Below are 13,918 nucleotides of genomic sequence, written 5' to 3'. Positions count from 1 at the left end.
ATCTGACTAGTCAAGTTAACAGTACACTGTCTTAAAATGTTCCCAGAACACTGTAAAATAACACTGTAGATGAGATGCAAAAATGTCCTGTCCTGACTACAAAATCTGAAAAAAAACAGGCCTCATTCCACAAAATGTGTATTGTACAGTAGTTGAGCTTTTGATTTCGTTGAAGTGCTTTGATATGTAATTCATTTTGTTTTAATATTTGCCATTTGATGCTCTTTTTTTCTGTTGTTCATTTGTTCTCTTTAAGACTGGTGTGCAGCACAGGACCACCATCCAAAACGTGTATGATCATGGACCGTATTTAAGGATACTGGACACTTAGGTAATTTTTTATGAATAAATGGAACTGTGTTTATTATTACCTTTTGCTGCTTATATCCTTGAAATACGTTTACAGCTCATTGTCATCTTACGACCCTTGCAGGAACGGAGCCCGTGAACATACATTCCCTGACTTGTTGCTGTTAACGGTCAGAAACAACGAAATTTCCAGGAAGCCATCATTTCTACTGAGTGACTTGAACGCAGCATCCACAGGAATGAATTGAGGGTTGAGAAGGACGATGAAAACAAAATGGACATCGATGGAAAATAGCCTTGTAAGACTGAAATGTAATTGTATCATGTAAAAGCATCGGTGCAGCTTAAATGTACTGATAATGTAACGACGACAGATGGTGTATTTGCTTTATAAGATTGTCGTTTCGAGCAACGACTGCTAGTGTTGTTAGCCTCAGTAGCTTAGAAACGTATGCTAGCGTTATTAGCTGTGTGTAACATTAACGATAAGACGCTGACCCCTTTAAGTCTAGAGAAGGTGTAAATGTTAGCAAGCATGTTGTGATTGAAATAATGTTACACGCAAGCATCTTGTGAACCGACTGTTACGTTTGCAGTCGTTAATTCACTCCCCCTTCATCGGTGCTAGACCTGTCGGTCAGCTGTTATTGCTCCGTTACTGACATGAAACAGCAGCCATTGTTTCATCTCGCGGGACAGGAGCACTCATGTTGTCCTAAGTGATGAGGAAGCAACCGTGTAACAATTTATCTGCGACATCGGTATAGTATGAATAGATACAGTAATCTGGCTATCATTAAGTTGTTGTAAGGACATATTGTGTGTAGTTTGGCCGTTGTATTTTCTTTAATGGCCTCGGGTTGTCGCTGTTATGTGTTGACTTGCATCCAAGGGAGTCGATATGTTTGCATCTCGATTCTCAAAGAGATTGCATCTCTAATCACACTTCTCACTAGTAAGACTTACTGAATGAAGTCTCCAATTAAAGATTTCTGCAAATCAGTTCTAACTAAACTGACTCGAGTTGCAACTTCAGCCAAAACTCGTGTAGATGATGAACTATGTTTTGTTAACTAATGTGTTATCAGGTAGCTCAGAATGGTACAGCTATTCTGCTGTGTTATTGAAATACAAGAGTGCACCATGCATGACTGAGGGGCGTTTAGGGTTTGACGAATTCATGCTTTTCTTTCTTTATATTTTTTTTCTCAGTGTAAATGCTGTTGTGTTTGTCCGATATCCTAACAGGCTGTCTATGTCAGACATCTGACTGGCACTTTGCAAAGACCCAGAGAGGAGAGAAAGTGAGAGACCAGAGTTTGTAACCATGGAGGCTCGCTTTGGTAATATTGTGTTCAGCTCCAAGTTTGACTCAGGGAACCTGGCACGTGTGGAGAAGGTGGAAAAGGGCAGCTCCTGCCCAACTTCCGATACGGCTCCTGGTGGGAGTGGCCCCTCAGGGTCAAACCTTAGCCCTGACTACGAGTTCAACGTGTGGACGCAGCCAGACTGTGGTGGCACAGAACATGAGAATGGAAACAGGTAACAAAAGTAATGATTTTGTAGCAAGTATTTCATGCTATTCGTATTAGTAGAGAAAGGATGTGGAGTGTTTCTGGATAGATGTGTGCACTTTGTGCACACAACCCACACACTGAATTACATCACTTATGGCATTCCAAGTCATGTTTTTGTCTTTCAGATCATGGTTTTACTTCAGTGTACGGGGTGCTGCACCTGGGAAGATATTGAAGATCAATGTGATGAACATGAATAACCAGAGGAAGCTCTACAGCCAGGGCATGGCTCCTCTTGTACGCACTTTACCTGGCAAGAACCGGTGGGAAAGGGTTCGAGACAGACCCACATCTGAGGTATATGCTCATTCTCGGAGGCTGTCAGGAAGAGGGTATGGGCATCAGGAGCCAGCCTGTGCTGTCTGTCTGGCTTCCTGATAGCTATTATTATCTTTTTAATAATATGTCTTTTCTTTCTTTCTCCTGCCACTTTCCAGATTGTAGATAACCAGTTCATCCTCTCATTCACTCATCGGCTGTCAGAGGTGCGGGGTGCGACCACCTACTTCTCCTTCTGCTACCCGTTCTCTTACTGTGAGTGCCAGGAGATGCTGCAGCAGTTTGACAAGAGCTATCCCAATGCTGCTCAACTCAGTCCAAGCAGGTAAAACCCAACACACACATCAAACACACACCCATGTTGTTTGAAATGTGCTGTATTTGTCTGTTTTCCTTTTCTGTGCTCCTCTAATTTGTACAATTTCTGACTTTTTCTTCCGCTAATCTCAACTACTACTACCTCAACTACCCACCCCCACCCCTGTCAGTGCACCAGGCAGTATTTATTACCATAGGGAGTTGCTGTGCAACTCTCTAGATGGCAACAGGGTGGACCTGCTCACTGTGACCAACTGCAGCGGTATGCATGAGGAGAGAGAACCCCGTCTGCCTAAGCTGTTTCCCGACACAAACACCCCAAGAGCACATCGCTTCCCCGGCAAAAGGGTATCACTCAGTCACACATCAGCCCACAATCAGTATTCTCTTTAGTAAAATCATGACTTAATGGCTTTTAATGACAGCACTTGCTGCAAAGCTGAGACTGATGTGAAAATCACTCAAAAACAGTGATACTGACCATTGGCTCTTGTGTGTGTGTGTGTGTGTGTGTGTTTGTGTTTGTGCAGGTGTTTTTTCTCAGCAGTCGAGTGCACCCTGGGGAGACTCCCTCATCCTTTGTGTTTAACGGTTTCCTCAACTTTATCCTGAGAAGAGATGACCCTCGTGCTCATGCACTTCGAAACATGTTTGTGTTCAAGCTAATTCCCATGCTTAACCCAGACGGGGTCATTCGTGGCCACTACAGGTAAGAACTGCTCATGTAGAAACGTGCACCATCCTCACCACAACAGTGTGAACATCTTTGGACTCAGTGTTTGGTGTAATTAAAACTCTTTTGTTGATCACATGGTTTGCATTACATGATACACTTCTTGTCACTTGTAAATGTTTTAGTTTCCTTTATCTCATCACATGGCTCAGTCTGTAGCAGGGCTACACTTAAGTGTACTGTTCAGTTACACTTTCAGCAGTTAATTTTTGCTTGTATGGGCTGATGTGTGTATGTGTTTCTCATGGCTTTATCCAGCACACATTCAAGTTAGGCAGGAAATTAGAGAGAGATTTTGTATATGTTCCTGTATCCCTAATCAAATTATGGAAACAAGTATAGATGAAATTTAAGAAACCAGGTTACTGCAGAAACTCAACTGTAACCCAATTAGTTAAGTACATGTCAACACAGTGCTGGCCGGCCTGGCCAGGTCGGATGTCACATGTTGACTCTTTCAGCACATGCAGGGTCATCAAGTGTCAAAAGGCTGTTTTTTAGGTAACAGCAACCTGTCTGGTTTTTTTTTTTTTTTCTCAGGACCGATTCCAGGGGTGTGAACCTGAACAGACAATACCTGAATCCCAGTCCTGAGCTGCACCCTTCCATCTATGCAGCCAAAACACTGTTGCTCTACCACCACACACACAACCGCCTGCACAAGCCACAGTCCAGCACTCACTGTAACAGCTCCCCCCATGCACAGACTACTCCCCTTAACACCAAACCCCCCAATCAGCATCAGTCTCCCCCCTTCACTGCCCTGGAGGTCAGTTTGAACCAACGAAATGCAGAGAAGGATACAAACCCTGCACTGCCAGAAGTTCCCATGGTGACGGAGGAAAACGTCTGGACCTGCACTGAGATGGCGAAGGGGGATCAGAGCAGGTCATCAAGCTCCTCAGAGACTGTAGCTCCTGTTGCTGTAGAGGAAACAGTACCACAGGAACAGGAGTCAATTCCAGCCCAGGAGGGAGGGGTGGCTTATTATGTGGACTTACATGGCCATGCCTCTAAACGAGGATGCTTCATGTATGGAAATAACCTTCCCGACGAGAGCCAGCAGGTGAAGGTTATTTTATTTATTCACCCTCCCTTTGCAGGAAAGTGTCACATGACATTAATTTATCATTCTGTTATCATTGTGTTTTTAGCAGATTTTTTTTTCCTTTCAGTAAGAATATTAAAGCTGCTCTGAATGTTTTAAATTGTGTCCTTGACATATTTGTTTGTCCCCCATGGCATCCACAGCAGATGGGCTACTTATACTTAATACTTATACTTAATACTTATATCTAAGCTCCTGTGTACTCTGCTTCCTCTGTCTGCAGGTGGAGAACATGCTGTATCCGAGGCTCATTGCTGTGAACTCTGCCCACTTTGATTTCCTGGGCTGTAACTTCTCTGAGAAAAACATGTATGCACGAGACAAGAGAGATGGCCAGTCTAAAGAAGGCAGCGGGCGGGTGGCCATTCACAAGGCCATCGGGCTGCTTCACAGGTCAGTTTTGGATGGATTCATAAACCTCAAAGAGCACACAGCATTTGTTTTATCTATTAAAAAAAAAAGGATTGTGAAAAGCAAATGGAATTAAAAAAAAAGATTTTCTCACTGTTGAGCAGGTTTATATATAATTTTATCAAAACACAGTTGTATAGCTGTATGGTTATTTTTAAAATGTTTCTGCTATTTTGTTCCCACCAGCTACACTTTAGAGTGCAACTACAACACAGGAAAAGCCATGAACACCATCCCACCTGCTTGTCATGACAACGGGCGAGCAACCCCACCTCCACCTCCTTCATTCCCTCCAAAATATACTCCGGAAATATTTGAGCAGGTAGAAAAACACCAATACTGCTTTCTGTTCAAGTATTCCTTCTAATTTACAGGAAGTTGATTATTTTTTTATTTAACAATTGCAGTTATTTTGAATGAACGGCAGGACACAGTTCTGTGCTAGTGTTTGTTGCAGACGTGTTTTGTGTTTATGCTTTTGATAATTGAAAACTGTAAAGATAAGGGACTTGTGAAGTAAAGCATGTGATGCTGTGCATCAGGTGGGTCGTGCTGTGGCTATCTCAGCCCTGGATATGGCAGAGTGTAACCCCTGGTCACGGCTGGTGCTCTCTGAGCACAGCTGCCTGACGAACCTTCGAGCTTGGATCCTCAAGCACGTCCGTAACACCAAAGGCCTGAACACGCACATCCACACTCACCCTCCACTGAAAATACACCACAATGGCAGCAAGGTGTCACCGCCAAAGAACTTCAACAAGTGAGTATACACACATCTTTTTAATTAAACCCATAAAGACAACACACAGCTGTTCCTTCGGTGTCTTTGTCACATGTAATGCTTGGTAGATTGTTTCTGAGTTTGTCTCGCTTTTCCTGAGCAGTTGTCTGCCCGGCTCAGCATCAGAAAACACCCTCAGTCGTGTCCGCTGCAACAGCCACAGCAGCAGCAGTCAGACACCCTCCCCGAAGATGCACAGCTCCCCGAGTTTTACTTTTGGCTGCCCCCCACCTCGAACTCACACACAGCACAGCAGCACGCACGCCAGTGGACGTGGAGGTAACAAGACACATGGGCCAGTCAGGGGTAAGTTGATTTGTCTACCATCTGCTTGTGTTGCTGGCTGGCCTCTCCCTTGTTGTATCTCTGTTCTTTTCCCTTTCTCTCTAATTATTACATATTCTGCCATCTGGTTTCTCTCTTTCTTGCTATGTAGATGGACTTGTTAAGAGAGGCTGTGTCTGTATGACAGTTAGCTTTATGGTGACATAAAATTGGTCCCTAGCTTGATTTTACAGACATGAACTGAAGGATCCATGTTCTGGATGTTTGTGGCCTGGAACCTCAGCATGACCCCTGCATGACCCCACCTGCTGCTGCTGCTGTGTGTGCATGTTTTTTGTCAACTCTGAAAATTAGTTTGACCCTGAATGAGGATCAAACCACATGAGCCCTGCTCTAAGGCACCAAAAGCAAATCAGTTATTTGAATAGAAAAATTCTTTCAACATGCTGACGTAATTTTCAGCTTAGACCTGATTTTTTTCTGAACATCTTATTTATTTTAGGACATGGCTCTTGTGAAGGGCAGTTTCACCTTTATGTTTCTGTGTGCCCACTGTCCCTGCATGACTCTGAGCTGCTGTGTGTGTGTGCGTGTGTCTGTGTGTGTGTGTCTCCCTCTCTGTAGACCCTAAGCCTCAGGAGAAGAGACGCCCCCCACACCACCGCTCCATCCTACGATCTCCCAGCAACAGCCACACGCCCTCACGTCCCCCACTCTCACCCCCTTCATCCTCCTCCTCATCATCTTCCTCAGTGTGTACGGTGGGCTCCTGTCCCCTCCCGGCCTCCGTCAGCATGACAGGTCTGTACTCCCTCCAGTCCCCCAGCCTCTCCACCTTGCTCCCTTCCCTGCAGGCTCTGCCCCGCCCCGGGCTGCTCTCCAAACTGAGCCCCCTGCTCCTTCAGAGTCTACCACCAGCCACCAACACATCAACTGGGCCCACCCAGGACTGAATCTAACCTAACCTGTGAGAGCTTGATCTTAGGTGTGTGTGTGTGTAGGTGAACTGAGTGAGTGTAAGAGAAACCTGCACCTGTCTGGCTCTCCATGTAGGTCAAAATAAGTGCTCATCAACCAGTCTGGTGGGTGTGTGTGTGTGTGTGTGTGTGTGTGTGCGAGTGAGAAATATCATTGGTGCTAGCTCTTCTAAATTTCCCTCAAATATTATTGTTTTTCCTCCTGTGTAATTTCATGTGTCTACTGTTTTAGCACCTTAGGATTGATAATACACTTGCAAGTGCAAGTGATTCTCAGATCTCAGTCATAACTGAGATGAGATGTGTTGAAAAATGTTTCTTTTTCATGACCAACCTTGAATCAAGCATTGCTTATATTGGTCCTGTAGGTGTTCTTTACTGAACAAAGCAGACGGTTCAGTGTGTGAACGTGTTTAGCAACAAGAGACTGTTGCTTAGCTACACAGTCACCTTTGTTCCTTGCTCTGCAGGGTATACAGCAAACATACGTGGTATGTATTAATACATGAAATATTATACTAAAGGATTACCTTGCATTGAATATGTCTCTTTTTCAGTCTGTATATGTAATAAGCTAAGAAGATTTATGTACTTTTGCCTTGTTGCGCTTCCATTTTTGCAATTATTTATTTATTTATTTTTTTAATTTTGTGAATTTAGGTTTGCAGAATTAGACTGAACATAATGTGGCTTCTGTTTCTGTGAAATCTTTTAGAGCACCTTCTAATCTTTTGTTTCTTTTTCTCTTTGTATTTCGATTTCACTCTGTAATGTGTGTGTAGAACAGTCATGGGCTGATCACACCGTCCACCTGTAGTCATATTTGGAGTCAGTTGAGATCGGGCGCAGCATTGTGTAAACTGCATTTAAATTCTAGGGACTGAAAATCCTACTGAAAAGGACTGAGATTTGGTTTTTGTGTTTAAGACAGTGATTGATTTTTCTAATGCTTAGGAAACCTGTATCATTCCAGTGTCAGTCCAGTGTCTTATATTATGATGTTCACAGTGTAGCCTACTGCCAGAAACCTCATGTGGACCATCGCTGGATTAAATCCTCATGGATGGTGAAACCTTTAGAGTTTCTTTGGAATAAAAAGAAGTTGCATTATGGAGCTGTTTGCCAATAAGCAATATCATACAAAACACTTTGTTCGGTTCCATGGTCGAGCATTTTGACTAAGTCAAAGCTGACAAGTTTATAATTTTGTAATGAGATTCCAATGTTGATTTTGGTGTAAATAAAGTGTAGAGCTTTTTTAAATTTTATTCCACATTTCATCAGACTGGTGAAGAGAACACTGATCATTATTTTTTAATCATATTTGTGTGTTTCTTAGTGTAAATGAAACATGGCAGGTATGTAGTAGGCCGTCAGTGGTCAAAGTAAATGTATTTTGTGATTAGTAGAGGTGAGAATTTATCTTGTTGTCTTGGTGCATACCTAAGTCTCATAGATCAGTTGTGGAATAATATTTTGTCTGTAATTCAGTTTTGTGTGCTGTCATCCCAGTACTTGATGATGGTCCATGTTTTCAGGACCAGCCATTTAATATGTACTGAAATGCAGAAGAAGAGCGTCTGTAACCTGGAGAGGTTTTGTGAGCCACAGATGAACCAGATCATATATCGATAGGATTGAAGTAGCTTTCGGAACATGATGTGTTGTAGCTATGGTTCTGTTCCAGTGCTGTGCAACATTGTAATTATAGTGTGCCTTCCTCTGGTGTCTCTTGTAAGCGCAGTAGGTTTTGGAGGCTCTGCACATTGTTTTTGTACCTGAACGCTTGGATTATATTGTGATCTGGTAGGTCATCCACCCTGCCTCTTCATCTGCTTTTGTCCTTGAGTCAGGGAAACTGGAGAAAATAGGGATTATTTATTCATAATTTAATGACTATTTGAATAAACAGGCCTAAAACGCTGTATGTTGTTAAAACATATTCAGATAAGTGTGGACGTTAAGTTAAATGAGTCATATTTTAAACTTAAGTTGACCTTTTCACAAAAGAAAAGCTAAGTAGAGCAGAAGACCAATGCCAGTGTGTCAAAACTTTGCAAATTTGATGCTAATTTTGTGCTTTGTGGATATAAAAGTCTTACTTAATGGTCCTTTAGATGATGATTTTCATGTAGCCTCTGCCCGTTGCATCCAACACAGTGGGATATTATTTATTATGAACTTTTAATTTAGATCAGATCCCTGAAAAACGAGAAGAGCATACTGTAGTTTTATTCTGCTTTCTCACTGTGAAATTTGATGTCCTGTTTTTCCCAGTTGTTTCAGTCCTAAAAATTACATATAAATATAGTCACCCAGAGTGACAAAAAAAACAAAGCTTTAGGAGGAAACACACTGTATGCATAGTCACATTCTCATTGGGTCTTTCTGCTTTATCCTCCTTATGAGAACTGTGCCGTTTCCTTCAATGTGGTGCTAACCCTCAATACCAGTCAGACTACGGCTAAGTGTTTGTCTGTGCAACATCTTATCACCTTCTTGAATGTGCTGCTGTCTTTTACCGCCTCTCTGTTTAACCTCTGGAATAAAAAGTACCCCTTTGTGAAGGAACTACTGTGTGTGGGTCCTCTACTCTGTATTGCCTCTGGTTGTGAGCGTGTGTTTATAATCCTCTTTTTTATCTTCCATGTAGAATGTACTTGGCCACAAATGGCTTAAAACTGCTTGAAAGTCAAACATTTCTCCCTGTTAGATTGGATGGGACTGTCAAACTAACATCGGTCAGATAAAAGGAGGAATTAGAGATGTGCAACTCCTCTGTAACTATAGACCAGATATGTTTTTCCTATGGCCACTCATACATGAACATTCAACCAACAGTGTTCATAGGGCTCCTCTCCGTCTTCCTTCTGTTTATGTCCCTTCATCTGGTTAACAGGCATCAGCTGCCCAGACTTTCAGGCTGGTGGTCCCAGTGCAGCAAGCTGGTCCAGAATGCCTCTCCCCATGTGTCATGGGCGTGTGGGGAGAGGGTGCCCAACTCTTACAACTACTCGTCACCTTGCAAAGGCCAGCAAAGAGGTTAACCAGCTCCCTCGCAGAGACCAAATTCTCCTCATTTATTGTATCACCAGTTTTTTCTACAGTACATCTTGTACATGACATAAACTTGGTTCATAAACTATCACTTTAATGTCTCCATCTGTCACAGGATGCTAAAGACTCTGGGCCTGAACACATCCTTTCCTCCATCAAATTTAGCAAGTGAGTCCAATCTTGTCTCAGGATCTTAAAGCAGTTTTTAAATCTCAGAGAGAATATTTTGAAGCCAAAGAAGAAGTCAAAAATGGATTGAAATCCATATGGATAACAGTGCACAATGATGAAGAAAACCTCAGAAAAGTTACACATCTGCATTCTCACCTTGAAATACTGTATATTTTGGACATTAACTGTCTTCCTGCTGTGATGTATTAATGAATGGTGAAAAATAATAACCTCTTTGTTGCCCAAACCAGGTGTAAGCTGCAGCCTCATATGAGCCGCATCCCCATCCGGCAGGTGGGGTCAACTGAAACCCTTCCTACACATGACCATAAAACATCCCCTACCAGTATTAATGTAGTGTTGTCCAGAGACAAGGACGAGTCAGCCACCATGAAAGTCTGGAAGCTGCTTAGACCTGGCCTCCATCGACATCTGTCACTGTCAGGCATGTAGACATACGTACATGTGTTGCAGTTCCGTTAACTCTGTTTAGACTAGAGGGAGCTACAATGAGTGCATCAGCCAAAATAGGATAAGTGACATGCAATGTTCTACAAGTGTGCTATCTACTAGAGGTTCTTACATGACCTTAAAACTTTTGATTTCTCTTATAACAAATCATACACATATTAATTTTGTAATTATATGTATACATGACTACAGTGTTGGTCCCCCAGAATACATTAATTGTTTGTGGCATAACTTTGACTATATCTTTTAGGCACACTAGTGGTATGTACTACGGACTGCATTGTCGGTGTGTTGTTTGCTATACCACTTTGAACCAGATTGAAATATCTCAACTATTGGATAAATTGCGGTGAGGGTTTGCACAGGCAATCTGCCACCCCTAGCAAGTTAAAATGGTCATGTATCCAGTGAGAGATTCTTCCCAATACAAGAGTCACTGCATGACAGAAGGCATTTTTCTACTTCCTATGTGTAAACTGCACATATGCCAAGGTAACATGACTTTTATTTCATCTTGCAGGTGTATCAGGGAAAGAAGGTGCCATACAGTTGGCCTCTAAAACACTAATGAAGAAGAGCACAGACAGGAGTCTCCACTACAGAGGAAATACTGCTGTAGAAACTGCACCAGAGAGGGATGAGACTCTGCAACATGTGATACACACACAGGTACACAGTGTGTCAGACAGCATCAGTATACACTGAGAGAGACACTAAACACACAAATGAATCAAACTGATTAAACTTCTTCTTGTCTTTAAAGGTTGAGGAAACTCCGGTTATGCTTCTGCCTGAGACTGTGAACATATGTGAGACAGTGACCCTGTGTGGAGAAGCATAAGAAGTGCACAGATGAGGACTTGCTTGTGTATACCACACGTCTGTATTTGCTTAATATGAGTGTAAATTACCATACTGTGATCAAAACCATTAGAAACTACTAAATAGGAGGGGGTGTTTTCATCACAAGAGGATTGTTTGGGCTCTCTTAATGTGCAATACAACATTTTTCAATACTTATGCAGATTCTGCTGATGCATGGTGTTTTCAACCAGTGCTGTTCCAGTCAGACATACTGTAGGAGCTGTCCAGTACAACCACTGAGCAGTTCTACTGGAGCAGGTGGGAGTTAAGTGCCTTGCACAATGAAACCACAGCTGAATAAGAATCCATAGACTTGAAATATCTGTCAAGATTTCATTTACCATCACTGTATCTCACATATCATTTTAATCCTTTCCTCTTGCGGTTGCCTCCCCCTAAAGTTAAGTTAAATGCACTCTGACCAACACTGTTATGCACTGATAAGTATTTTCACAGTCCGCCACTTATAATTTTGCAGTTAAAGGTTGATTTGATTTTCACAAACTGACGAGCACAAGAGCACCTCTTATAACCTCCGTATTTACAGAGACAAATGTGAGTGTACTGAGTGTGTATTTAATGTGATTATTCCAGAAGTTCTTTGTACTTTGCATATTGTTTATAAAAGATATTCACCCCGTTGGACTTTTTCATGCTTCAATTGACACTGATCAGCAGCAAAGAACCTGAAATGTCAAACTATAAAACAGTAGATTTAAGTGTAAATTTGAAATTAGGTATTAAACCTCTTTGTTTAAAGATGCCAACATTTTTTAGAATCCTCATACTGAATTCATTGTCCGAAGACAGCCTTAAAACACGCTTGCACTGACATTGATGCCAAATGTGAATCTAGAGATTAGTCCACTTTGATTTGAATGTCCAGTGATAAAGTCCCAAGAATGGCTGAATACTTTTATACACACTATGTCAACAACAGCTGAACAACGTACTTTCCCTGTCACATTCCATTAGTGCTGTTTATTGCACAGTGTACCAATATGGGATCACATCCTTTATTACCATATATATTCATATGATATATTTTGTGTAAACTGTTACAGGAACTGTCTTCTTAAATGTAAAGATCATATCTTTGACCTTGAGACTTGCATTTACTGTATTAGAACTTTAAACAAAGTTGAAGTATAAATAAATGAACTTAGGGGAAAAAATTCCCTTGTTTGTTACTCTTTGCAGTATAACTCAATGAGAATTTACTGTATCTAATGCAGAGCTGCAGAATAACTTAAGGAGTTTAATAAAATATAAATGCAAATGGAATTCACATTTTTTTATTAGAAAACAACACTACTGTGCATAATTACAAAGAAATCCATCTCTTCGACAGAGGCTTGGAAAATGGGAAGGCTGTTTCCATGGGGGTGGGAGTCCCATCTCACCTGTGGGGAGAAAAACATTTAAGCAGGTCTGCAGGTGTTAAAGTTTGCAGGGGGGAGGGGGTCCTCTTTATAGGTGCATCAACTTCTAAACAATGACTATGATAAAGTCCCTTGCAAATTTTTAAGTATTGTCACTCCACATTTATACAGATCCTCAGTGTTGAAGCATTTATCAGCTGTGTGCTGAATGGGAACGACTCGACTACTTCTCCAATGACGTCATATCTCTACGTTTTGCACTAACATAACACTGTCTTTGCTGTTTAGTTAACCGAGTTAAAACCTTGGCTCAACAGAAAAATCAAATATCGATATGCTGAATCATCTTAGGAAAACAGAAATTGTACTTGCCCCTTTAATCCTAATGGCAGACTCTACTCCTGCTTCTTGGGGTTATTGACAGCAACATAGTGATATAACACAACCAGCAGGAACAACGACACACCAAGCATGTTGGCAAATATGGCCAGCTGCACGTCTGTCACCATTCTGCGAAAGGATAAAGAGACGTTAGTGCAAGTTTTACAAAGCTGCTCAGCAGTACAAAAAAAAATTATTAAGCTTTTAGTCAAAACCAGTTAGGAGTCACACCAGTGTTTTGCACGTTTGAGTTAATTCGCTACAGTTATGTTTATGTTATATTAGCATAACACTTCGGAATATATCGTTGCACTATATGATCTCCCACTCGTCTTCACATGAGTACCATTCACAATAATAGCAATGATGGTGAGCATAATTGTTCAAAAGTCATTCGGCAAATTTTGCTACGTTAACAAAAGGGCAACGACTCACTGCCAGGTAAGTGGACGCTGTAACAATCGAGAGATAAATTTCACTATTAAAAAATCTGCGTAATCTGTGTAAATTTTAAGACTGGGCTATAAATCTGTGTAACGTTAGCCTAGCCAACGTTAGCTAGCTAGGCTAATTAACGCTAGAACTGACACTGGCGAAATTAACCAGTATAAAGGGGAGTTACATATCAAGCTTCAAAAAATTAAAAACGAAAATTTATAGCAGTGTTGTTTAAGCAGTTTTATTACTTACCTTATCCCTTAAATTGGCTTTTTACTCTCGTTTCGAGCGATATTGCAGATGCTCAGCACCAAACAAGCAAATTTGTCTCTCTGTTCCGGCTTGAAGAGGAAAGCCACGTCACCACCACACCATA

The 13,918-nt window shown here is 41.6% G+C and overlaps 2 protein-coding genes across 3 annotated transcripts; one reads left to right on the top strand and one right to left on the bottom strand.

Annotated features, from left to right (window-relative positions):
- Positions 1-462: 462 nt before the first annotated feature.
- On the top strand, positions 463-12,620 carry agbl5 (AGBL carboxypeptidase 5). Of its 2 annotated transcripts, none has more exons than XM_046372502.1 (17): positions 463-608; positions 1,558-1,851; positions 2,012-2,183; positions 2,324-2,490; positions 2,654-2,831; positions 3,014-3,192; positions 3,757-4,282; positions 4,548-4,717; positions 4,922-5,057; positions 5,278-5,495; positions 5,620-5,795; positions 6,426-6,602; positions 9,678-9,820; positions 9,951-10,003; positions 10,258-10,451; positions 10,998-11,146; positions 11,241-12,620. In XM_046372502.1, the coding sequence occupies exons 2-17, from the start codon at positions 1,637-1,639 to the stop codon at positions 11,316-11,318; spliced, it is 2,931 nt and encodes a 976-aa protein (XP_046228458.1). In that variant the 5' UTR covers positions 463-608; positions 1,558-1,636; the 3' UTR covers positions 11,319-12,620. The 2 variants fall into 2 exon arrangements, with proteins under 2 accessions (XP_046228458.1, XP_046228457.1); XM_046372501.1 differs by having other exon boundaries at positions 5,620-5,822.
- Positions 12,621-13,802, bottom strand: ost4 (oligosaccharyltransferase complex subunit 4 (non-catalytic)). Its single transcript, XM_046372504.1, has 3 exons — positions 13,795-13,802; positions 13,096-13,233; positions 12,621-12,744 (listed from the first exon to the last, which is right to left on the bottom strand). Exon 2 carries the CDS (start codon positions 13,230-13,232, stop codon positions 13,119-13,121), a length of 114 nt encoding a protein of 37 aa, XP_046228460.1. The 5' UTR covers position 13,233; positions 13,795-13,802; the 3' UTR covers positions 12,621-12,744; positions 13,096-13,118.
- Between the last annotated feature and the right edge of the window lie 116 nt (positions 13,803-13,918).

The sequence above is a fragment of the Scatophagus argus genome, chromosome 19 (genome assembly GCF_020382885.2).
Source record: "Scatophagus argus isolate fScaArg1 chromosome 19, fScaArg1.pri, whole genome shotgun sequence".
NCBI classification, from domain to species: domain Eukaryota; kingdom Metazoa; phylum Chordata; class Actinopteri; family Scatophagidae; genus Scatophagus; species Scatophagus argus.
Note: the sequence above shows the minus strand (reverse complement) of the source record. Positions and strands in the feature narration are given on the sequence as shown.